This window comes from Kwoniella pini, chromosome 2 (assembly GCF_000512605.2).
Source record: "Kwoniella pini CBS 10737 chromosome 2, complete sequence".
Lineage (NCBI taxonomy): Eukaryota > Fungi > Basidiomycota > Tremellomycetes > Tremellales > Cryptococcaceae > Kwoniella > Kwoniella pini.
In genome coordinates this window covers 1,386,874-1,412,006 of record NC_091717.1, presented here as the reverse complement: position 1 = coordinate 1,412,006, position 25,133 = coordinate 1,386,874, and the positions used below count along the sequence as shown (strand labels likewise).

Genomic DNA, 25,133 nt, shown 5'->3' with positions numbered 1-25,133 from the left:
ACATGCTGGACCCGTCAAGATAGATCCATCGTTCCTTTCGGCATTTACGAGCCAAGCTATAATTGCCTCAGCTTCGATTGAGCGGGAGAGAGAGTAAACGAACTCAATAGGTGAAAACAAGAGACTATTCGGTTCAGTCGGGATTAGAATATTATAACATTAAGGGGCGTTTGGAATATACGTAAAAAGATATAGTTGTATGGTGAACAACACTCAAGGTTGGATCGGCAAAACGTGGATAGAAAGGGCTTGAGCTGGTAGATTAGATCCCAATCAATCTTTGATTTTCACGCAATCTCACTACAAAGTTGATATCCAGATGTATAGAGGGAATACGAAACACAAAGCGCTTGAATCATATTGTAGCTTCTAATTCCCCTTTGTAAGCTTCTTCTCTATACCGTTCTGATCAAACTTCTCTTCCTGCTTATTAGGTTCAGTCATACTAAGGGTGCTGATTATCTGTCTTAAAACATCATTCATCAACAGTGCTGTGCATTGACCGAATAATCATCAAACGATACCTGTTAACGGGAACCAAATTTTGTCAACACCTACATAACTCTTTGTTCTGGCAGGAACGAAATAACAGTCAATTGTGCGCATCGGAGAAAAAGAAGAATATCGGTAGGAACGATATTGGTTGTATCATATCGTGGAATTAACCATAAATCTTTGAACTCTCCGGCAGATGTTAACAACAACGAGCATAATTACTCGTATCATCCTGCTACAGGCATCCGACGGGAAAGGCATAGTACAGCTTCCCAGATCAGAATAGTGCTGCGAAAAAAATATCCATATTTAGTCGCCAAAACTTGTTTAAACGCAATACACACAATCAAACCCCCGATATATCGTTCAACATGGAGCCGGAAGTTGGTGTAGCGTTACATCGAATCAATTCACCAGCTCATATACAAGGCAAAAAGTCTTTCTTATCAAAGTTGAGACGAGCCTCATCTTCGAATTCTCCTTATGACCAATCTTCACATGCTGCTTCAACTTCTGCATTACCAAGTGGTAGTAACATACGGCAAACAAGCTGGATCTCAAGTGCAGGTTCAAGTACAGTGAAGAAGAATCAAGTAGGTGTACCGATAATGATGGGTGTGAACCGATCTGAGGAAATATTTGGTACTTCAACAAGTATAAAACATGGATTTTGTATTGAAGATGAACTGGAATGGGAAAGAGTAAAAACATTACCTAGAGTCAGACTTGTTCCTCCTCCCGAAGGTGAGTTATTCAGGCATTTCAAGCTCATTTAACTTCCTAACAAGTTTTCGTTTTACAGAAGAAAGTGAACCAATCATGTTGTATCCTCCTCCACATATGACCAGACCTTCAACACCACCTCCTATTCTTCCTCATCCTTTCTTGTCTCCACCATCATCACCACCAACTTCACCACCTAGAAGACCGGGATCTCCACCTCAATCTCCACCGAAGCGGCCGACAAGTATATATTCCCAATCACCTACTTGGGCAGGTATGGCTGATGGGTTCGTCTTACCACCTCCCAAATTCTCCAGAAATTCAGTCGGCTGGACATCTACCGCTTTTGGCGGTAACAATATCGTCATGCCGAAGAGAAGGGCAGAAGTGGCTGAAGATCGACGAAAGAGAATGAGTGGAATAAATATTGCAGGTAGTCCACCCACATCACCTCCTGCTATTGTCGTCAGCGGGATGATGAGAAGTTTGGAAAGTCAAGAAGAAATAGCAGCAAATAAGCGAATGAGGATAGAAGAAGCAGTAAAAGTGGATGTAAAGGCGACGCAAGAGGGCACAATGGATCGTGTGTTAGTAGAAACGAAGGATATCGTTACCTCACCCGTGGATATGGACGTAGATCGAATACCTTCCCCTCCTCTTCTACCCCACGAAGTCGTTATATCCAAAACTTCCAATACTTTGTCATCCAGCGAAACCAATACTTCAATATCGCAGATGCCGGTCGACCCACCCGCACCTATACCTGTCCGCAGGTCGAGAGCATTATCGCTCTCAGCTGCACTGTCTTCCTCATCACTCAAGAATGCTGCAGTACCTCCACTACCAGATCTTCCTAGACCCCCTATCCGAAAACAGCGATCTCTGAAAAAGTTCTTCTTCAGTTCATCGACACCGCCTGAAGCTGCCAGCACTAGCTCCTGCGCACCCCCGGTACCACCGCTACCACTTCGTGAGCGAACTGCTGAGATTCAAAATATTGATAGTCAAGTAGAGCAAGACAAAATCTTGAAGAGTAAGAAGGTGATGAAGAGAGCAAGATCGAAACCTTCACTTAAAATCGATGTGAAGGGTTCGAAATCTTCTTCTTCAGCTGAGGTTTCACCTGTGACACCAGCATTGTCAACTGACAAAACGGATATATCAGCCATTATGGATACTCCTTCTGCACCAGCTCCGTTGAGAGGTCTGAGCAAAAGGTTCTCGCTCTCTAACATGTCTCAAGCATTTAAAAAGAGATCCCACTCTACTCCTGTATCAGCTACTTCATCTACATCACCAATACCCTTGGTTCCCGATATACCTGAAGCTTACAAGAAAGAGAAGTACGCTACAGGCAGCTCGGCAAAACAACCAGTACCACCAAGTCCCAGAAAAGCCGAAACTATAGACACCAATAAGAACCAAGAAAGCATTCTCTCCACCAGTGTACCTAGAAGAAGTGAATCCCTCAAAGCTATTCAATCACTCACTTTCCTGTCTGACGAGATCGATAAACCATCGGATAGTGCTACAGAAGAAACTTCATACTCCACCATGATTGTGGATGAGCCGCAAAGTCTTTTACCTGCTTTCGAAGTGCCCGAGACTTCAATTACCACGATTGACTCACCAACAGACGGTAGAGTCAGTACTTCCGAAAGATCTATCATTTCAATTTCGACTGTTGATATCGACGACATCGACGGTGATATAGAAGATGAACATGAGGTGATTCACGCTCAACTCATGCATATTTCTCCTCGAACACGTAGAGATCCAACTCAATCACTCTCCTTGCAAGAATTTCTGGCTTCACCACCTGGTAAACCCGCCAATGTGGTCATTGTGCCTACTCACGGACTTAGAAGGAGTGTCGAGGCTGTTTTCGTTTTGGATAATCCGATGTTATTGAACCTTCAAAGCCCTCCTTCTAATGACCCTCATCAGGAGATCGACGAAGATGAGAGTTCCACGGTCCAGTCAGTTGATACGAGGAGACAATCCAAAGTCATAGAAAGGCGAGGAAGCGAAACTGAATCTGAAGAGGAAATAAGTACACCATTAGAAGCGGGTATCGAGATATTTCCAAACCAGCAAGAGGAAGAGGATGAAGAGCCTACACCGAAAGCCTCATCTTATCGAATATCACAAAATCAGATAGCTTCAATTAGGAGGACCTCATTGGAAAACGGTGAACAAGAATCTTTGTTGAGATTAGACTCATTACCTAGTGATATGGTTCTAGTTGAAACTCCACCACAATTACCAAATATCCCTTCTGCTTCTATAGAAATTTCAAATAATTCACCTAATGGGCAAAAAAAAAAGATTTGTTTCACCAGAAGCACTATTAAAAAGATTACATTCTACAAGAAAACAACATCAATCAACACCTTATCATTCAAAAAAAAATTCAAAATCCTCTGATAAAAATTCAACTGTGTTATCAAAAGAAATTCCTTTACCACCTTTACCAATTGATGAGATGGAATTTTCAAGTTTAAAAAGAGAAATGCAATTAAGAAGTTTGAAATTTGAAAGTTTAGGTTTAAATTTTCAAGATTGGAATCAAGCTCAACTTGAAGAATTATTAGCAGGTGCTTAATCTCAAGCGAAAAATTCAAATCTCGAATTGATAATTATCTAAATTGAACATTCTATGTCTTGTATGTTGGTCATGTATACCCAGCCTGGATGTATGCCCTCTTAGATCGTTGTATTATCTTGTTCATATTGTTGCCTTTTGTATTTCCTGACGGACGATATCGGATATATTTGATGAGCCAAGGACAATTATGAAGATCCCATTTTTATGATTTAATGAACAAATCATCATGCATATGTCATTATTATGTGTTCCTGACTCGAGAAACAACTTCACTTCAAGACAGATGGCATAACAGACTTACACTCCAAAATCGCTGCTATTCTCAATGCGTATAGTCGACATCGATACATCATGTTTGACAAGGATTTTTCAAACCGATAATTTGTTTCTGTATTTGCGCGTTCCTGATCCGCTAGTATGGTACGAAGATCAACGCGATCCAGATTGAATCAAAACAGAGGATAAAAGGTAGAAAGGTAAGGTTTCTTAGTAACCTGGTTATATCCGGTATGACGAATGAGGTATATCAAATTGGGAAATAAGGGAATTTGACCTTTTTTAAGGTACGAGACAAACAATCAACTGGGGATTAAAAACGCGTTTCTTTTTTCTGCTGATCCGTCTGTGTATATACTTTTCGCTTCGATCTCGTACAAGTGAGACTGAGGTTTAAGATTGAAGAGATGGGGTACATAAACACATCGAGTAAAGAAAGGAAATGATCATCTCTTTCATCTATTCATTCTTTTTTTCTTTCTTTCGTAGTATTTAACAAATTTACTAATTAATCAATTTATTATTCTATAATCTGACATATCAAATAACCATAAATTTACAAAATGAAAGTTTCAATCGTCATTGCCAATCTTGCTTTAGCTACTACAGCTCTTGCTACTAGTCCAAGACTCATGGCTAGACAATCATATGGAGATTGTAGAGATACTACAGATAGTTGTCCAGGTGGAAGGTAAATTTAAAGGCTTTTTTTCCCGATTATCTATATCCGCAGTATCACTGATTAATCTAAATTATAACATAGTTGTGTAATTGGGGATTCTAGTAATCCTAATTCAGGATACATTTGCTCTTTCCCCGCTGCCTCTTCATCTTCAGACTCTGCTGCTACTACTACTTCCAGCTCAGATTCTTCATCCACCTCATCTTCTTCAGGCTCATATGGTGATTGTAGAGATTCTGCCAATAGTTGTCCAGGTGGATCGTACGTATCAACCCATCTCGACAATCGGGTGAATTATGGTAAAACAAAACTAATCATTCAAAACTTTTATAGTTGTGTCATTGGAGATTCCGGTAACCCCAATTCAGGATATATCTGTTCATTCTCCTCTGCATCTTCAACTGCAACTTCAGCCGCTGCCGCTTCAACTTCGGCTAAAGCTACAACTTCCGCTGCTGCCGCCGCAACTGCTCCAACTACCCTCAAAGCAGCTAGTACTACCGCTTCAGCTACTTCTAGCAAAGTCGCTGCTACTACCGCTTTAGCTTCAAACGCTTCTACTTCAAGCTCTACTTCGATTCCATCTGCCTCAGCAACTAGTGCAGCCGGTCTTACTTCAAAAATCAGCTACGCTGTCATTGTTGGATCTGCATACGCTCTTCTTTCACTTGCTGTTTCTCTTTAATTACGTTTGTAGGGTATATTTTTTATATCACGATTATAACTCTGGACAATATTTTGGGATACAATAGTTTTTATTGCGGCTTTTGATTTTTATTCGCCTTTTCCTGTCTGATCCTTTGATTTCCATGCAAAATCTTTCTTCCTACTTGCGATTTGTATTCTAGATAGCCAATGTCTATTCTAATCTAGTGCATTTTGTTAAAATTCGTTCAATTTGTAACTGGCCAAAGACGCAGGATCAATTACAGTCGACGGAATATTGCTGAGCAGATGAACAGTGAGAAGTAAAGAGGAAAGAACCACTGCAAAAAAATAATGAGCTGCTTATAGTAAAAGCAAAAACTCCGTTCATAGCATGTTTGGGAAGCCTTTGAATACTTACTTGGGCTGATCATCAACAAATCAAATCATAGTCGTCATGCCGTTGCGATCTGTCCCCCCGAGAAACTATCATACCATCTGGCCTTATTTTCTATCCACTTTTCTGATTGGATGATTTCACAAGCTCCAGTCTTGTTCTGAATCGTTCTTCATCCCAGTGGAGATATGACAATATCTTCTTCAAATTTAAGTGTCTTCTCCAAAAGATTTCAGAGGATATTGTATGCAATTGCTTGGAGACTTTGGCAGAAGCTAAAATAGATGATTGGTCGCTCTTGAGGTTGATGAATATTCTGCACAGAAGCTCGGGTGGTATTTTGGAAACTACTTGGGAAGGGGAAGAAATATGTCCTTTTGGTGGATCTGTGAGTTGGGGTCTGAGGACTTTCTACGTTTCATCGTCGAGTGAGTGTACCTGGTTCCAACGACCATCAATGTTCAAGAAGTATAGGCTATTCTGAAGAAGTCTCTAGCATTAGATAAGATGAGAGGTATAAGTCAATCTGTGGAACATGCGCAATGGAGTAAATGCTGAAGATCTAGTACCAGTGTCAGTAATGTATATGTTCGGATTCCAAAATGCGAAAACCTCATGCAAGCCGTAAGCCGGAGCGTTTAAGAAACTTGAGAGATATATACATATTTCCGTATCATTGTACAAATATTCGTTAATCTATGGAAATCCCCATTCCCAACATGTGGGTATCTTTTCGTCCTCACTATCGACACGCTCTTTGACCGTAAGAGAACACAAATACGAAAGAGACTAATGGTGGAGAATGGAGTGGTTATATCATATTATTTACAGTATATGTATCTAGAGGTTAAAAAGGTACCAATGTATTGAGGGGAAGAAAAGTCATTAAAATAGGTGTCGTGAGATTGATGGCAAGTGAACCAATGAGAAGAGGGTGATCATGTGTGGAAGCTGATAGATGTTTATGCCCTTGTAGGCGTAGCTCGAATCAAGAACCCACAAAGGGCTCCTAATGGATTTTCTCTTGCTCCCACACTTGGTGAACGTGATCCTGGGCCAGATTGTAATTTCAGTCCACCCATTAGCATCGATAAACAATCTTCATTGTAGCTGACATCGGCAGATGTAGAAGAGTACGTGAATTCCGGGATTGATTCTGTTGGAACTACCCTCAGATTGGCTTGACCAGTTACGACAGCGGCTAGCTTGTCATTGTCGAGACTCGAACCAGTGCCTTGGAAAGCGCTGAAAAACGAGTTTGCCAATTTAGAAGTTATGTGTGTTGAGGCTGCACTAGCCGCCAATGCAGCCACACCTGGCGGAGGAGTTAAAGGCAACGATTGAGGTTCGTCTTTGACTTCGACGAAGAACTTGGGTCGAATATCGCCTGTAAGATTGGCTTTGTCTGCTGCAGCCTCTCTAGCGAGTCGGGACCACATTTGCATCCTGTATGAATCCATAGAACGAAGGGAGAATGGTGTTTCTTCCGACCAGTTCGAGAATGTCTTTGATGTGTCTTGACCATTGCCAACTCCGGCTAACATGTGACCTCTTGTAACAGATTCATCGTTGAGGTGTGGATTGATATTGACGCGTGGCAGGTCAGCGAGGGAGCGAAGAGGTGCCGGCGTTGAAGACGGGGGTAGGACAAGGTCAGGTGTGAACATTGTATGGCAGATCGTTGGTCCACCTCCGAACATGTTATCATTACTGCCCCATTGGCTCTTGACGGAAGCGGGCAGATCTTTTCGGGGGTTATAGGTGTTGAGGGGAGTTGCAGATCTTCTGATTGTGTTGGGTCCTGGACCAGCAACAGCATTGGCAGAGGGTGAAAGTGAGGGAAGCGAAGGTGACATGGTCAAAGCATTGATCATTGCTGGAGAGACACTGGATTTGTTTGCCGACTCGGGGTGAAGGATTGACATCGTGCTAGCTTTCAAAGCAGCTAGTTCGCGCCTATTGACGAAGAAAGCCAGCAGAGTCAACAAGAGCTCTTCGAGTTGAGATTCCAAAAGAAATTTGATTACGTACCTTAGATCTTGATTTTCCGATCTGAAGTTGACCAATTCACTTCTCATCTCATCGATGACCACATCACGATCTTGAATATGTGATTCAAGGGTACCAATGTAATCCTTTCTCCTTGTTCGGAATGCTCGTGCACTCAGTTTATTCCTCAGCTGTCTCTTTTCCTTACTTGACAGCTTCTTGTATTCCTCAGGACTTGGTCTCCAGGATTCATCATCGTCTAGCTCCTCGTCGTCATTGCGAACTACTGAAGACATACCGCCACCCTTCTTTCCACCTTTACCTTTACCGGCTGAGAAGATGGTATTGAGGGGTACAAGTCTATCGATCTTGGTGTCGAGATCTTCGAAACCTGAGCTGGCGACTGACTCTTGTCTGACCGAGCGGCTGGGTCCGGCAGATGCAGCGGCCATTTCGTGTTCTTCAACCGATCTAAGGGGTTCATCATCTTCAGCCGGGGATGTGGAAGCGGTCGTCGATTGCTTGATGGGTGAGACCTGCGAGGAAGCAGCAGGAGCTTGGCTCGATGTAGAGGTTGATGGTGAAGTCGTTGAACCGAAGATCATCGAGGGCTGTATGGTACTGGGTGCAGCAGGTACAACTGGTGTTGGAGCGGTAGTGGTGGTGCGTGGCGCAGGAATGTCCAATCCATATGCCTGTTGATAATTGATCAAATTTGTCATGAGCTGCTGCAATGCAGTTTGTTGATCGACTGGCAGACCGGCGAAGTCGTTGGAGTTAACAGTATTGTCTTGTTGCAGTAATGGCTGGGGGATAGGCATCGGTCTTGATTGAGTAACGGGGGATTGCGAGTTGGACATTTCGCCAAAGTTGTATTCTATTGGTTCCTGCTTGACTTGTATCACTTCTTCTGGCACGACTGGTCCTGGCTTCAACTCGTTGCCAAAAGAGAAATCGAGTGGGAAATCCATGCTTGCATCGTTGGTGAGAAAGCCAAAGCTGTCGGGGTTGAATGTGAAGGGTTCTTGAATGGGCACAGGGAGCGGCGAGGGTGTGTCGTTCGGCGATGCGGTTGTAGGAGAATGGGTGTTAGACTGTAAGTAAGGGGATAGATGAATAAGCCGGTCGATCAACTTCCAATCATTTGGATCGTATAATGAGAATTTTGAATAACTTACGCTCGCTTCTCCAGATGATCCATATTCATCAAAGTTGAAAAGAGCTTCGAAATTATCCATCCCTTTGTCTTGCGAGAGTGAAAGAGTCATATCGATGTCGTCGTTATTGGTGGATGCAGTGAGGGTTGGGGAGAACATAGTTGTTGACATATTGTAGGTGTACTGCTGTACCGCTAGAGAAGCTATTGATTGTTACCACTGTGAAATATGAATATGCAGTATAAGTAAACGAGTTGGCTGATTTAGATGAATAAAGATTGCAAACAAAGTAAAACTATGTCAAATGAAAAAGGAAAGAATGGTTCGTGTTGGGGTAACACAGCCACTCGCACAGTCCTTTCAAGGAAGATGTATCAACTGTATAGCTTCTGTGATTGAAGGGCAATCCAAAAAAGGGGTGTGTTTGGGTAAGTTGAACAACGAAGCAGGAACGAATGGGGTATGGATATAACGAAATAAAAGACCGGTATAACTAAATAGTATGAGGGTAAAGAAGATATTTTGACTCACCTTATCGATCGGTGGTAACCTAAACGTCAATCACTACTTTGCCGTTTCTCGTGATCTTTGAATCGCGTGATCCGTGCTGATTGTATTGAGGAATTTCGATTCTTCTGCTTTCCCCCCTCTTGAAAGTTGGATGTGGTCTAATAATAGTGGTGTTTGCTGAACACTGATTGTTTATGCGTATGGATGGATATAGACAGTAAAAATGATATGATAAAGAAAGAAAGTGAATAAGTTAAAATCTCGATTGAGATAGAGTGAAATTGGATATTTGCTTATTATTATTAATTATGAGGAATGACGCTTGGTGCACGGCTTAAATTGATTCAAATTGATTGAGTGGTGGATTTACTCGGTCATCGAACTCCGTTAATAAATCCCAATCACTCCATTTGTTTCATGCCCGAAGGCCGTTTCCATTCCGATCTCATCGAACGATCCATGCAATTCCATCATACTCCACGTCACATTCTCACATTAAGAGATAAGAAGCACATGTATGTATACATCGTACCATCCACGTTCCTCACCCCAACAAGATTTGACCTGCATCGGAACAGAGCAATCTTACAAGCATATGCAAGAAGTTGCAAAAAGACTACTTATTCGGAGATGGTAACCTTATAGATCTTCTCAATTTTGCCACTACACACGGTGTTCCTGAAAACGCTTGGTAATCGTCCGGCCAGACTTTCTGGCCGGGAAGTACACGACAGCGAGTTGAGTGGATCGGCAGGCTATGCAATACATATCACGTGTTAGATGTAAGGAGTAACTAGCGCTACTGGTTACGTAATTGACGACAAGAACGAATATAAGAGCTTGCGAAAGTATAGGGTAGAACCGGGAATGATGATCACTAGGTCGATCTGAGCAACACGTAGAGACCTCAGCATCATATGCGGCGGGATATAGAACTTACTGCTTTGGTGGCCATTCACGATAACCATATTCAATATCATCTGCAAGACGAACTATCTCCATTTTAATACTGGGATCATTCTTATCTTTATCAATCATCGCTTGGATAATTTTCCAATTATCACTACCTGCTTGAACGCCATAAAGATTACCTTCGAAAATCGCTCCGTAATCAGTGTCTCCATAGATTATAGTGCATTTTCGACATACCTTAGTGTTTGTATTTGTGGTCGCTTCCGGTACATTCCTCTCCCTGCCTCCACTATCAGCTATGAGTCAGGTACACATAACGAGGGTTATGAACTGTCACTTACATGATGCAAAGTATGCAGCAGTGCGACGGGTTGAGAGTTGGTCGTGGACTCAGGGGAATATTCGAGCACGAAGGGAATGACAGATATATCACGAACTATATACTGTTGGAATATACTGGAAGGGTTTATTGACGTGACGATGAAGCAATGATATCATGGGAATCCAGCATGTAAGACTTTTGTCGTCATGTATGTATGCATTATAGATCGGAATCCCTCCTGTCTCACATGAATAATATAATCTGATCCTAATCACGAAGCTATTTCAGAATGATTTGAAGCAGCCTACTAATGCTATAACAACAATCTAAGGGATATTAACCTTTTGACCTGCGAACAGGCTAGAAAGTCTATCAAAATTGACGTCGTACGTTTCGGCTGAGACATTCCATACAACTTTCGAAAAATCAACATTTTGAACTATATTCCAATGTTTCTGTAATACGAACTATAAGTGTACATTATACGTGTGGTTGTGGTCAAATTTTTGCCATCTCATGCATATATAAGATCACCAAAATGATCGCTCTCTTCTTTTCTGACTTTGTTCATCTTTCACAACTTCTTCGCATATCCACCAAACTCCCATTATTACACATATCTCGAACAATTATCATACTATCCATATTCACTGAATACTTACGATTGTTCCACAAATCGATTTCTAGAACTTCCTAATCGCCACTTGTCAAGAAGTGTTACAGCGAATCATCTTCATTGCAAATTTTAATCCCCATATAACCCAAGACAATCCGCAATCATGGTCGAAATCACTTCTACAGAAACTGACAAGAGAGGTCTCGAAACACTTCCCGTCGAATTACTCATCCAAATCATTGAAAATCTTCCTCAAGATCGATCTTCTCTCTTACCTATTTGCAGAACTTCGAAACTACTTAGAGAAGTTGCTTCCACATACCTTTGGGAACATCTTACTTTTAATCCCGGATTCAGAAATAAAAAAACTAAACAACTTCCTTCTATTCTCAAAACTCATAATCTACATCCCGAGAATAAGTTCCTATTAAACAGTGTAGAAACTCTCTCTGTCCATCCTCATCAATGCCAGTGGTGTAACACTCTTGAAACCGATTGGGATATCGAACTTCCTAACTTAAAAACCTTGGATATAAATCTTTTGGGTTACAACACTAAGTTTATTGGTGATCCTACCGATTGTTGGTCAGTTGGTCAACCATGTAGATTATTAAGAAATCTTAGACCAGAGCATATCATTCTTAGAGTTGAAGGTAAGGGAGAATGTGATTTCCACATGAATAAAATGCCACCAATTCTTCAACAAATGTGGGGAACGGTCAAAACTATCACTTTGGTTTCCTGTTACTCAAATGCCATATTCGACCGCTTTTCTGAATTTTTCACTTCAACTATCGCCCCCAAAGCCAAGAACTTGGATGCTTTGACCTTTGTCTTTGATCCTCTCTATTTGAAAGCCCTGACAGATGTTGACGATGGTCTCGACGTCAATATTCTTGATACATCGGTAAATCCGACTTTCGATAAATACCACCTTACGTTCGTGGCCAAGCTGTCGCGCCGTTACTTCAAGTATTCCTCAGAAACACAATTATACATGGAAAATCTCATCCGATATGCTATGGAAAGCATCCTTCTTGGAAAAGGTTGGAACAAAGATGATGTCAAGAAGCGACAGCAGATGATAGAGATCATGCCTTTGCAACAATGGGTACACTTAGAAGATGGATGGAAAGATAAGTTCTCCTCAACAGAGGTTGTGAAGTGGAAAGCAATGGCAGAAGATGCGAAAAGAAGCCATTCGCGCTTCAGGTTAAAGTGGAATGACTACAAAAACCTTGATGATGGCTGGGCACATGCCCCTGGGTATTCCGGAGGTTATATGTAGTTGGAAGGTGATGTATTACCTTTTATTTGCTTTATGCATATATGCACTGGATACTTAAGTATAATTCTACTTGTCATGCATTATATTTATATCTATTGGAAACAACGGACAAGCCACACAACTGCCCCGTTAAGACGAGTTTGTTCAATTATCTCAATTACCTGACACAACATTATTATACAGTAGGCGAAGTCTCTTCATCAATTTCCACTCCAAACTCTTTCGATGCCATACCAAAACTTTGCGCAACAGCTTCACTTCCATACACTCTCATCTTTTCTTCATATTCTTTTGTTAATCCTTCTTTATATCCTCCTGCATTAGCAAGTAATTTACCAAGTAAAGCTGAATCTCTAACTGCCGTATTTGCTCCCAATCCTCCAGCAGGTGTCATAGAATGAGCTGCATCTCCAATAACCGTTATTCTAGGATGGTTTTCCCAAATAGGTACTCCAGAAGGTGTAGAACATGTAACTTTCCAAAAAGCAGCTTCATTCTCAATCATATCTTCGAAAATTGGTTTAAATTTTCCATTCCAATTTGAAGTTAAACTTTTAGCTAAATCAGAAACGGTTTTTCCAATTATTGTATAATCATCATTTGGAACTTTGATTAATTCAGGTTTACCAATCATTGTCCAACCAAATTGTAAATTTGGATCATCCATATCTTTTGAACGAACATTTGTAATTACAAATAAACCTCTTGAATCTTTAAATCTAAATACACCTTCACCTAATCCTTTAAAAGATGTTGTAGGTGCTTGTCCATGTATACCTCTTACACCTGTATCAAAATGTTTTAATTTTCCATTTGAAATCTTTTTGGAAATTTTTGATTTTATACCTTCTCCTGCAATTATCATTGAACCTTCTTCAGATTCACTTCCATCATGAAAAATTAATTTAACTCCTGATCCATTTGAAGTTTCAATATAATCAATTGATTTTTTATTAAATTCTGTATAATTTTCTAAACCTTCAAAAAAGAACTTTCTCATTTCACCTCTTGCAATTCCAACTATTAATGAATTTCTACTATGTAATGAATTTGTAATAGATTTATCTTCAGATGCTTTTTCATTTTGATTTTTTGGTTGAGGTTTTTCTTCAAGAATTTCTCCTGAAATTGCATCAAATCCTTTAAATCCACTTCCACCTGTTTTTCCACATATTTCATAAAATCTAGCAAAATCTTCAGGTCCAAGTACATCTTCTATAGCATCTAAACCTTCATTTGATAATCTCAGCCTGTATCCTTGACCTCTAAATGATAAAGAAGCATCTCGTTCGAATATTCGAAACGGTATTTTAGATCGAAGGAGTGATTGAGCTAAAAGGAGTGATGATAAACCTGCACCGGATATCAAAATTGGTTTAGTCATTTCGTTTTATATATTTGAATCTTTACAAGCCTAATTATCAAGTGATATATATGTCGATGTTGTAGCAAGAGAGACAGATAGCAATTGTCGCACAGTTATATAAGTATGTATATATCACATCATGTTCATCTTTTTCTGATGCTTTAATCAGCGCATTGATTGATTGTCAAGCGATGACGATGAGTAAGACGTGTGTGATCTTGGTAATAAGCACTTCGGTTATTGTTTACTAAGACGGAAGAATCAAACCGAGGGAATTCAGAAGGATCTCATTCGGTTAACATCAGGAACCCGTCAGGCACCGAAGAGTCTTTTCCGTCGGTAAAAATGAGTAAGCCGGAAAACCTGTCGCTATCCTCATCTCCTTTCGTGTCTTCACCATCCCCTCATTTTATTCATCTGTACATACCATAACGAATGAGCTTGACTGCGAATCTTGACGGCATGATGGAAGCAGATGAAACAAGATTTGATTCATAACTCATGCTATAAATGCAATCTCTGATTAATTATCCATACTACAGATGAATCTTTCATGATCCTTCTTCCGGTCGAACTCTCTGATTCCTTCCATTACCCTCGTCCTCCACGGTCGGAACTGATCAAACTTTAGCAGACTCAGGCGGACCGAGATAACTATAACCTCTCTGTTGTATACCACCGAAATCCACAAGGATCCTTTCAAATACTAAACCAGTAGTCATTCCCCAAATCGTTATTGTATGTTTTCCAGATTTTTCTAAATTCCACTCAGACTTGACACTTCGTATTTCATTCTTCACAATCTCTATCCAATCATAGGGCACGGCTCCAATGGCAACAGGCTTATTCCAAGGCTGGGATGCTACCATGCCGAGTTGCTTAACAGGAATTGGATTGATGATTCTTGGATCTTGATCATCTACTTGAAGTCCAAATGCTAGAGTAGAATTTTTACCTAAGAAATTTAAAGCAGGTCCAATTTGAACATCAATTTCCACATCTCCAGGTTCATGAGTCCAGAAATCGTATGTGAGTTTAGGTCCTTCACCAATTGTGAAATTTTGAGTAGTTCTAGGGAACATCTCTATTCCGCTTAAAGTTCTACCATATCCCTTTAATTCATGAAAAGCGTATTCGTCGGCGGTGGAAATTGTAGAATAATGTCCGGCTTCAATGGCAACGTAGCCATCACCTTGTACATGTCCTTCAAACTCATTTGAAGGAGCGGAGTACTTATTGATTGGTACAAGGATTGTAACTTCGGATCCATCGCTTGCTTTTAGGTAGAAAGTACCTTTACCTTGCTCAGGAGCTTTATCCCAATTTACTGAGACTCGGATTCGAGTGTCCAAAGACCCATCCTTCTTGGTCTTACCTGATCTAGGTTCAACAACTAACCAATCATCATGATCTACTTTCCAGGCTGTAGACTTTGGTCCAGCAGAACCAACGTCAACCCATCTTGTTTTGACTCCGAATGGATCCATAGGGAGCAATTCGGGTGTATGACAGTGTTCTCCTTCAGGACAATTGAAAGCCGTGTTCCCGGGCCAAGAACCTTTCGAATTTTCAAATGTAACTCGAATGTTGGTGATGACACCATAACCTAATTCTGGAATTGGGATACCTTCTCTAGCTGGAACGGAGGGGTTATTAAATGATACAGGTGGCATGATATCTTTGATAGGTTCGAGCCATGTGTTCCATCCAATATGCTATATGGGACTAGATCAGCCGATAATCACACAAAGAGATGCTACAGAGTTGTACTTACTGCTTGATCAAGCATGTGATCCCATTTACCGTCCAGCATCTCATGGAAAGTATCAGTAAGTTCTGCATCATGGAAGAAAGCATCGATAGCTTCTTTGGCGTGTTGATTTGCGGCGTTTCTCCCTTGAGCTGCATACAAATTTGATCTAGCGGCAGCCACATAAAGCTTGTTGAGATTGGTTTGCATCAAGCATAACATGTACACTTGTTGGTAGAAAGCGGGCTTGGTATCCTTTGGAAGGCTTTCATACACCTTGGCAGCTCTATCTGTTATAGATTGCCACTCATCGATAACTCTCTCTGCTTCTTCGTAGTTGTTCAATGACCAGGTAGTCGTATTTACCAATTCAGCTTTTCTCCTTGAAGCGTACATGCCGTATTTGAACATGATATCAGCTGTTTCTTCTTTGACAGCCGATCCAAATTCTCTTTCAGCCCAAAGCTCAAGGTATCGCTCAACTGAGTTGATAGGCCATGCGTCAAGATCGTATGCAAGGTGAAGGAAATGTTCAGCAGGAAGTTCGAGAGGTTTAAGTGAACCGATATTGAGAATCCAGATTGAGGTGGTATTGAATGCTGCAGCGATTGTCATTTGTTCCCAAGTCTTAACCATGTTGATAGTATTGATCCATTTGTAAGCTCTTGGCATACCGACATAATCGACGTGGTAATAAATACCAGACCCAGCTTTGTGATCTTTTCCAGGTGGCTGAACAGTCATTATATTACCCCAATTGTCATCAGCAAAGAGGGTGATTACGTTGTCTGGAACTTTGAGGCCTTTGAGATAGTATTCGGCGACTTCCTTGTACATACACCACATTTGAGGAATCTCGTTAATATCTTTGTTGTGAGTTTTGGCTAAGATACCTTGTTGAACTGAAGTTATATTTTCGACTAATTCGTTGCTGGCACCGGTAAGGGGCATATCACCATCACCTCTCATACCTGTCCAAGACAGATTAGCGATGACGAACTCAATCGAACGAGATATGCTGGGACTTACCTAAGGTAAAGAGGGTCTCCTTGCCAACAGCTCGCTCAGCACCATAAGTCCACCAATCGATTAAATAATCGTCATTTGTCCAATCCCATTTACCTTGACCTTCTCTGTCCCATTCAGGTTTATTGCTAGCCATAGGCTCGTGATGACTGGTACCCATCACAATACCCATATTTTGAGCTAATACTTGATTAGGTCCTGCGGTTGGTTCTTTAGGGAATCCATTAGTCACGTTGAGACCGTCAATATCGAACATAGAAGCGTACACTATTTATAACTTTATGAGCCAGCACAAATTGAAAGAATGAACAAATACACTCACTAGCAGGCCAGAAGTAATTTGCTTTCAATCTCAACATCATGTCGAACCACATCTCATACATGTCAGGTAAGAAAGCGGGTTCTCCCCATCTGACCTTATAACGTTGAGCTGCCCAACTCCATAAAGCAGGGTGTTCATCGTTTATGAAAAGACCTCGATATTTGACTGTTGGTTCACCATGGGAAAGGATTTCATCTGATGAGTAGGAGATAGCTGAGTGAGGTCGGATAGGAACATCGGACCAGAAATGGAAAGGAGATACACCCATTTGTTCTGTTAAAGTGTAAAGTGCATAGATGGCACCTCGCTGAAATGAATAGTCAGCATCTAAATCTGTAGTCGATCGTCTTTTTCCACATAACAGCCTTTTTGAGATGATATGTGAATAGTTTAGGAAGTTTTGAAACGAGGACCTACTCTGTCACTTCCAACAATTACCAAAGCTTGATCGACATTATGCAAAGGTTTTTCCGAAACTCTAACATCATAACTTTCCCATTTTCCAACCAAATCATCCAAATAATCATTATCTCTCAGATGTTCTATAATACTATTTTTAGGTGTTCCAATAACAATAGCTCGATCTACATGATGAGGTAACGAATCATTATAAATATGAGGTTTAATACCAGTAACTCTGTAAACATCATGAGCGAAAGATTGAGCTGCAATATGTATAGCTATATCATCTTTTGATGAAAGAAGTAAAGGTGCAGCGTAATTTGATTTCTCATTTGCTATTGTAAATTCATTGTTTCGTTGATTTTTCGAGCTGAAAATTGTCTGATCATCTGCATTGAGGAAGGAGTCTGATGATTGGTGAGAAGGGAAATTGATTACTTTCTTCTCTCCCAATGCTAAGACTACTGAAACACCAACTGGGAGAGTAGTGATGAGTTTGACTATACCCACCATATTGTCCTACACCTTTGACTGGTGAAAATCAAGTTTTCGTACGTATTGAGAGATATAGAAAAAGAGTAAAAACAAGAATCAGAAAGAAACGTCTGTTTAGAAAGATTTTGGCTGACCTGTAGGTGTGCATTCAGTGACCGGCCAATGCGGACCGGATGACGCACTTGGGTTTACGGATCATCCGGCGCCGGATTTTTCTTTTCGTTTTGCGAACGAGCTCGGGCACGCATTAATCAATTGCTACGCTAGTTGAAGAGCTTGACCTGCATAGCCTCAGCTGTCGACAAACAACACGGCTTCTCGGAACAGCTGAATCGAAGAAGACTAAATTTCGGGTGGATTGCTTGATTTCGGCTTTTTGACGCTACAATATTCAGCGTGAACATCGATATCCTCCACTCTTGCTTGCAAGCACCGGATAGTTACGAGCACCGGATAGTCCGGTAGGACTTTGTGAAACTCGTCGCTCAATTGACATTTGGTTCGCTGATGACCGATAGTCTCATGTGCATCATGAGACTACATCACATGCATATGTTCTTCGAGCTCACTATGAACAGGAGAGGGCTGTAAAACAATCTCACTTCTCGCGCTTTACCTCAAACACTGTAGCTTACGCTTCATCCCCGCTTGACTACATTGTGTCCTGCTAAAGACCGGAATGTCAGTGAAAGATGGGCATGATTCGCTTATCTGACCGCGTTGACAGTGCCGCACTCACGAGTGATAATGCTTGTAGGCAAGCCCTTCACCCTTCGCAAATATCAATGTCTAAGCTGCTGCTCTCGCTCTTCGACAGCTTCTTGAGTATTTGACTGCATAATTTTCACCCACTCGTCCATGTCCTGTCTATCTACATATCTCCACCATCCGTCTTCTTGATAAAACTCCTGAAGGGTAATTATTCTCACTGTTCTCTTTCGTTCTTCCCTTTCCTCTTTCGTACTGAATCTTGACGACGATGGAAAATCATCAATCATGGCAAACAGAAGCCTTTCGAACTTGGTCTTCAGACGAGGTTCGCCCGCTGCTAGGGAGCCACGGCTAGCGTATTCGAGAGCCTCCAGGTTAACGAAGGTGACAGTGGCCCGTCTGAGCTGATGTTTTAAATTCCACATGATATCATTGATCAGGTATCTCAAGTTTTCCTCCTCTTCGAGATCATAGGGATATGGGTTCGGAATGGGTTCGAACACGTAGTAGACCTGTCTCAAGTGTGGTACCCAGGGTGGCTTAGGGCTTTCCCAATGCCAATCACTATAAAGAGCGTTAGTGATGAGGACAAGGACCTCGACTGTCTCGAAGAGCTTTTGACAGTTAATGTCTACCATGAGATCCTGGTGGACAATACTAACATTGTGTAAGATGAGCTCCTTCGGCTGGACATTTTTGAGTAATCTACATGGTGGGGTAGCGTACCAGGGATCAGAGTGCATGGCCGTGATTCTTTTCGGATATAGATGTAATGTCTGGGCATTGGGAAGCTGGAGCGTTGACTTCGTGTCGGATTTGCACCACGACATGGAATGATGATAAAGGGAAAAAGTGTTCACATCGTTTTTGAGTGCTTTGCCATTTTTCTGTTGAGTCTTCAAAGCTCCGCATCGATATTTGCTGGGATCTTCAATGAGTTTCCCTCCTTCGTCTGTCTTCCAGGGAGTGAGTCTGAGGTGATTCCAAAGTAAAGGGGATGACATGGCGTAAAATTGTTTCGAGACTTGACAGCATTTCGCGAGTGATTTTTGTTTTCGATCATCGGCCAAAATCGAAAGTACTCTAATAATGATCTCATTTGGAAGCGTAATTCGGCTCGGATCGAAAACATAAGTTGAGGGTTTGATCAAATGTTTCGGTTTCTTCGGTGTCGATGATTTGCCTGAACGTGTGACCTATATGATTCAGTATACGGAAATCAGTAAAGCAACTCTGTTAGTAAGACTGGGGTATTTGGGCTCACAGGCATGATAGGAGGTAGTTGCTGTACTTTAGTGAGCTCCTGCGATGCCGCTCAAAGGATAGCGGAAGCAGTATATGAGGTAAAAGTATATGTTTGGAGGATAAGAGTATAAAAGGGAAGAAGCAAGGAAGAAGAATCAATGCATTTGATAGAGATATCTGCTATTGTGTCCAATCAGTCAAACAACGTGTTTTGATGGTAACTTAGTTGAACGCGATCCAGTCAACCACAATCATCATAGCGCACAGGACACCACCTAGGTTGGTCATCCTTTGACAGTATATCCACCCAAGTAATTGTAATACATCTTCTCTTCCTTCTTTTTTATCAACCGGATGAGAATCAAATACTAGATAGGCCATTCTATTTACCAAGTCATTCTTCATATATTGGATCAGCGATACTTTCCGTATTAGACTTCATCCCGGCGGAGCATGAGTGGTAAGGATCACTCTTTTTCCTCGTTTATTGTTTTGATTTTGAGCTGACGAGACATTAAATAGCTAGCAATATGAAGAAGAAAACGATTAATCAAATCATCCCACTGCCAAATCAATTTCCTAATGAGATAATCTTACGAATTATCCAAAATGTCAAAGATCAAAAAACGCTTTCATCATGTTGCCAAGTATCAAAAACATTTTATAATTTATCTTCACCTTTACTTTGGCGAAATTTGAAACTCTCACCATGGACTTATCAACAGGGTTATGGGAGTTTTCCAAGTATTGCAAGACAAGATATTGGAAAAATGAGTAATCGTCAAAGGAAAATCACAAAAATGAGAAACGAAGTAATCACTTTTACTTTAGAAGACCATCCAACTCATTGGTGTAAAAATGATATGGAAACAAGACTGGATTTACCAAATTTAGAAGTACTAAAGCTCACTTTGAGTTCGATACGATCTCTGCATACAGATGATGATCCACCTTGCACAGCTTTACCCGCACAATCGCACGGCTGTAGGTTGATCAACAATCTCAAGCCGAAAACTCTTATCGTGCTGAACCCTACCCAAGAAGTAATTATGAACATCCACACTACTCCTTCGATCAACGATAATGTCTGGTCTCATGTGGAAACCTTTATATGGGTCATTGCAGCAGACAAGACTCTCACTTCGAGCAAACATCAGATAGGGGTGTGGGATTTACCTGGGAACCCAGCATACGATCAGATGCCCAAGCTCAAAAGAATCTTGTGCATCTTCCGGCCCACTATTCGATTGCTCGGTCATCGCTATAAATTGTATTCTTACAGCACTTGGCTGAGAGAAGCCCGACTTTCTTGGGACCCGTCGAGCTGCTTCAATCTCACACAGGCTCTTCAAGCACCCCCTCATGTCGATGTCGTGTACATCAACTCGGGAGCCACCATCACATCTCTTCACCCTTCAATTCGTGCTTCCTTTCGTCGGGGTTTTATTTGGGGAGGGCATCCTATCAAATTGTCGAATGTGGCCACAGCATTTGAAAGACAACTTAGAGGGATCATTAATAGCCATTTGGACCATTGGATGTTCGAGCAATTTCTCAACGATGAAGATGGAAAGAAAAGGAGGGAGAATATCAGCTTTTTAAGCTTGAATGAATGGCTGACACAAGAAAAAGATTGGCCTAAATGGATAGATGGAGATGAAATTAATGAATGGAAAAATTTGATGGAAAAGAAAAAGGTGTAGAAATCAGATAGCTCTCTGAGTCGGTTGACGTTCATAATAGGTAATATTCCATTCTAAGTTTCAATTAAATGTATTGCGTGCTCCCTCACCTTTGCGTTCCTGGAGTCGTGTCTGTTTATCCGTGAACGATATTAGAAGTTTACAGTCTAGATACCCATATCGTTATATTGTATTTCCCAAGACAAAAAGCTTTAGAATCTGAAGTTGACCAGATGACAATGCGTGTAAACATGTAATTCATACTTCATCAAGGTAATTCGTGTACTTCTTTCACTTCTTCCATGGCTTCAGAAAGCCTTTTGATCATCAAGATCCCAGCAGCTTATCGCGAGCTCAGTTACATAAATTTAGAAGCCTGTGAAATGGCAGATTGTCAGCATGTGTTATATACATACTAATAGGTTGTGAAGCGGCGTACCATGCCCATCAATGAACCGAGACCACCAGAGTTACCACCGCCAGTCATCTGCCAATATCCGTTCATCAGCTTATGCCTTGGAATAAGAATTCGTCACGGACAGAGATTGAACTTACACCTGAGAATTGAGATTTGAGCATAAGCTTCATGATGGTTTGTCCAGCAGAGGTGACAGCATCTTGCTTGTCACCTTGAGCAGCGCCGCCAGATTGGTCGAAGAGCTAAGAAAATTAAATGATCAGCTTTGCGTCTATGTAGGACTAAGGAGCCATTGACAAATGACTCACTTTGGCAGCCTCAGACATGGCCATACCGATGATCTGATTTATGTACAAGAAGAGTATCAGCTTCTCCATAATTTGTCAAGCATATTGATGAAGTAGCTGTTCACCTTAGATTGCATGTCGCCTCCGCTAGACTTATCAGCAGCGTTGCTGTTACCAGACGTGAATTGCTTAAGAGCTTGCATGGCAGCGGCACTGTGGTCAAAATTAGCCATGCACCAGGATCGGCTCTGCAGGAGACATAGGCCACTCACCTTCCGATAGCATTAGCGCTCATACCACTGGCATTACCTTGACTGTAAGCTTGTTGATGTTGTTCTTGAACCTTTTGCTCATCAACATCATCATCGTTTTTGTTCATATTACCGAGGAAACCCATAGCGGTGGAGAATAACGAGGAGTTTTCACTACCGTTAGAAGCGTGTTGGTTGGCAGCGTCAATAGCGGCATTTTGATTGACTGAGTGAAGTTATCAGAACGATTAGTATACGGCGATATTTCAGAAGCTTCGTCGGGCGTTTCACAAGTATGAAATGGGGTGAGTTTGCTCCACATAGTTGTAGAGTAACGAGAGCGAGCAGCGGACTTACTGATTGGAGCACCTGATCCACTACCGTACGAAGCACCACCTTCTCCATGAGGAGCATTGTACTGAGCACCACCAGTTTGACCAAAGTTTTGATTATCACCAGCGTATCCACCTTCATTTCCACCATAACTACCTTGTTGTTCGTAATTTCCTTGTTGTTGACCATACCCTTCTTGTTGATTATTGTATCTTTCTTGCTGACCATAACCTTCTTGTTGACCATAACCTTGTTGTTGACCATATCCTTCTTGTTGTTGACCATATCCTTGTTGTTGACCATATCCTTGTTGTTGGTTAGAGTATCCTTGTTGTTGATTATCATTATCATTATCTCCCACTAAATAATCCCAAAAAATGAATCAACTCGAGAACCCTTTCATAAATTCCGTAAATCAACTTACTACCTTGGAGTTTCTCTTGAGCCATTTTCTTAATGAAATCCATTCTGCCTGATATTTGTTGTTTTCGTGTTATACTGTAAATGAGATTTGTATTTGATTTGATATGAAAGGTATGTTGTATGAATTCAAATGATATATGAAAAACAAAAGTAGTTGGAGTATTTTATAATCTATACGATGCTATGACAAAATGACGGTTATCCGAACAACGAGGCAATCTTTAATCATCATGCATCATCATCATCGAACTAATTCAGGGTGTTACGTCACTTTTTTATATAATGATGTGGCATCAACCTTCCTCCTTTGTGCCTAGTATAGTCATACGGTCATGGTGTTCTTGCTGATTCATAAAGGACGTGCAAATATTGTGCTTCACATGCAAGACTGTACGGGACAAGCTAGACTGTCGAATAGTCACTGGCATGAAGAGTTTCTGCTTGTGCTGCTTGTACTGTCTGGCATATGTCAAGCTTTTTCTTGAAATTGCACCTCGTTTTGTGGATGATACTTTCAATGCTCGAAAATTGATGATATTGGTGATCTGGTTGAGCTATTGATACATACATGATTGATTCCTCTACAAATAGTCCTTGATTAGAAAAGCTATAACATCCCCGGACAACAAGCTCGATGTTGAGTTCGCCCGTATCCCAACTTGCTAATCTTCTTCCATTTTGCAAGCTGATTAATCTTGATCCTCGAATTGCACTTGCTTCGACATGACTATATTCTGCAAGCCCATGTACTTCACTTGACTACTATGGGTGTATTTACAAACACGATTCCGGTTTCTAATTGAAATCATTGCTCTTAGCTCCACTTTTCTTTCCTTCAGGCGCATCTCCACTTTTACAAGCGACTATCTTGATTTTAGGCGCAGTAACGGTTTCCGCTCTGAATAGCAAAGATATCGGTCAGCAGCTTATAGGATATATTGATGTTGATGAGCGATTATGGAGGTCTACTTGTGAGGAAGGTCTCAATGATGTGATGATTTGGATTCCCACTTACCCAGCTCCAACACCTTCCATCTTGAATTGTGGATCTTTAATCACAAAAGTCCATACATCGTCACATAATCTATATGTCGCTAGATGACCCTATTGAGTAAAATATATTTGTCAGCTATCTGAGATGGTAGAATCGCTTTACCAGCTGACAATGACATACTTTCACAGTAGTCTTGTTCTTTACTCCTTTTTGAAGACATTCTGTAAGGGATTTATCGAACTGCACAGTATATATAGTCAGCTTCATTGAATTTCTTCATCCAGAAGCTGAAGTTGTGTAGAAAAGCTTACCTGTTGTAACACCCTCATAGCTAATTGAGGAGGAATATCACCCTGAGTAATCAATTCGTCCAAAGCATCTGTGAGGGCAGTACCGATACTGACAAACACACAAATGTCAGCTATTGAGTGAGAGCCTCGGACTTTCAGCAGCAGACCTACCTTGAACCTCTATAGAACTCATAATAACTTTGACCAGCCGACATGATGACTTTATCCTATTTCTCTTCCTTCGGCGAATTGAATAGGAAGGTGTTTATAACGAATTCGAACAGGTCATTCGTAGGTCGTTGAGTCGTGAGTCCTGGAGGATATTGCTTGCGAGCGGTTTATTATGATAGATCTATGCTCGCAAGCTTTTATATGATCTTTCAAGTAGACATGTAATGTCAAGTAACATTTCACTTGGTGATATATATACCTTCACTGATGCTTTCGGTTTATGGTAACTGGTTGTATCAGTCGGAATCAAATCTATCAAGTCAAGAATCACGTGGCAATTGATCAGC

General features: G+C 41.1%; 10 protein-coding genes across 10 annotated transcripts; 4 read left to right on the top strand and 6 right to left on the bottom strand.

Moving 5' to 3' along the window:
- Nucleotides 1-866: 866 nt before the first annotated feature.
- I206_101863 (uncharacterized protein) lies at nucleotides 867-3,823 on the top strand (the record flags this gene model as incomplete). Its single annotated transcript, XM_070202463.1, has 3 exons — nucleotides 867-1,239; nucleotides 1,298-3,456; nucleotides 3,509-3,823. 3 exons carry the CDS (start codon nucleotides 867-869, stop codon nucleotides 3,821-3,823), a joined length of 2,847 nt encoding a protein of 948 aa, XP_070058564.1.
- An 842-nt stretch (nucleotides 3,824-4,665) lies between these two features.
- Nucleotides 4,666-5,469, top strand: I206_101862 (uncharacterized protein; the record flags this gene model as incomplete). Its single annotated transcript, XM_019158742.1, has 3 exons — nucleotides 4,666-4,793; nucleotides 4,866-5,045; nucleotides 5,118-5,469. 3 exons carry the CDS (start codon nucleotides 4,666-4,668, stop codon nucleotides 5,467-5,469), a joined length of 660 nt encoding a protein of 219 aa, XP_019008488.1.
- A 1,319-nt stretch (nucleotides 5,470-6,788) lies between these two features.
- I206_101861 (uncharacterized protein) lies at nucleotides 6,789-9,143 on the bottom strand (the record flags this gene model as incomplete). Its single annotated transcript, XM_019158743.1, has 3 exons — nucleotides 6,789-7,782; nucleotides 7,858-8,909; nucleotides 8,994-9,143. The coding sequence occupies 3 exons, from the start codon at nucleotides 9,141-9,143 to the stop codon at nucleotides 6,789-6,791; spliced, it is 2,196 nt and encodes a 731-aa protein (XP_019008489.1).
- A 2,352-nt stretch (nucleotides 9,144-11,495) lies between these two features.
- Nucleotides 11,496-12,620, top strand: I206_101860 (uncharacterized protein; the record flags this gene model as incomplete). Its single annotated transcript, XM_019158744.1, has 1 exon — nucleotides 11,496-12,620. One exon carries the CDS (start codon nucleotides 11,496-11,498, stop codon nucleotides 12,618-12,620), a length of 1,125 nt encoding a protein of 374 aa, XP_019008490.1.
- A 175-nt stretch (nucleotides 12,621-12,795) lies between these two features.
- I206_101859 (uncharacterized protein) lies at nucleotides 12,796-14,004 on the bottom strand (the record flags this gene model as incomplete). Its single annotated transcript, XM_019158745.1, has 1 exon — nucleotides 12,796-14,004. One exon carries the CDS (start codon nucleotides 14,002-14,004, stop codon nucleotides 12,796-12,798), a length of 1,209 nt encoding a protein of 402 aa, XP_019008491.1.
- A 602-nt stretch (nucleotides 14,005-14,606) lies between these two features.
- I206_101858 (uncharacterized protein) lies at nucleotides 14,607-17,999 on the bottom strand (the record flags this gene model as incomplete). Its single annotated transcript, XM_019158746.1, has 5 exons — nucleotides 14,607-15,701; nucleotides 15,761-16,707; nucleotides 16,766-17,029; nucleotides 17,085-17,391; nucleotides 17,502-17,999. 5 exons carry the CDS (start codon nucleotides 17,997-17,999, stop codon nucleotides 14,607-14,609), a joined length of 3,111 nt encoding a protein of 1,036 aa, XP_019008492.1.
- Nucleotides 18,000-18,763: 764 nt separating this feature from the next.
- Nucleotides 18,764-19,962, bottom strand: I206_101857 (uncharacterized protein; the record flags this gene model as incomplete). Its single annotated transcript, XM_019158747.1, has 2 exons — nucleotides 18,764-19,888; nucleotides 19,957-19,962. 2 exons carry the CDS (start codon nucleotides 19,960-19,962, stop codon nucleotides 18,764-18,766), a joined length of 1,131 nt encoding a protein of 376 aa, XP_019008493.1.
- A 505-nt stretch (nucleotides 19,963-20,467) lies between these two features.
- Nucleotides 20,468-21,640, top strand: I206_101856 (uncharacterized protein; the record flags this gene model as incomplete). Its single annotated transcript, XM_019158748.1, has 1 exon — nucleotides 20,468-21,640. One exon carries the CDS (start codon nucleotides 20,468-20,470, stop codon nucleotides 21,638-21,640), a length of 1,173 nt encoding a protein of 390 aa, XP_019008494.1.
- A 337-nt stretch (nucleotides 21,641-21,977) lies between these two features.
- Nucleotides 21,978-23,375, bottom strand: I206_101855 (uncharacterized protein; the record flags this gene model as incomplete). The annotated part of the gene is made up of 8 exons (XM_019158749.2): nucleotides 21,978-21,995; nucleotides 22,059-22,106; nucleotides 22,175-22,279; nucleotides 22,346-22,378; nucleotides 22,450-22,537; nucleotides 22,597-22,801; nucleotides 22,933-23,268; nucleotides 23,333-23,375. The coding sequence occupies 8 exons, from the start codon at nucleotides 23,373-23,375 to the stop codon at nucleotides 21,978-21,980; spliced, it is 876 nt and encodes a 291-aa protein (XP_019008495.2).
- A 751-nt stretch (nucleotides 23,376-24,126) lies between these two features.
- Nucleotides 24,127-24,830, bottom strand: I206_101854 (transcription initiation factor IIA subunit 2; the record flags this gene model as incomplete). Its single annotated transcript, XM_019158750.1, has 5 exons — nucleotides 24,127-24,229; nucleotides 24,347-24,435; nucleotides 24,506-24,565; nucleotides 24,637-24,724; nucleotides 24,787-24,830. 5 exons carry the CDS (start codon nucleotides 24,828-24,830, stop codon nucleotides 24,127-24,129), a joined length of 384 nt encoding a protein of 127 aa, XP_019008496.1.
- Nucleotides 24,831-25,133: the final 303 nt, after the last annotated feature.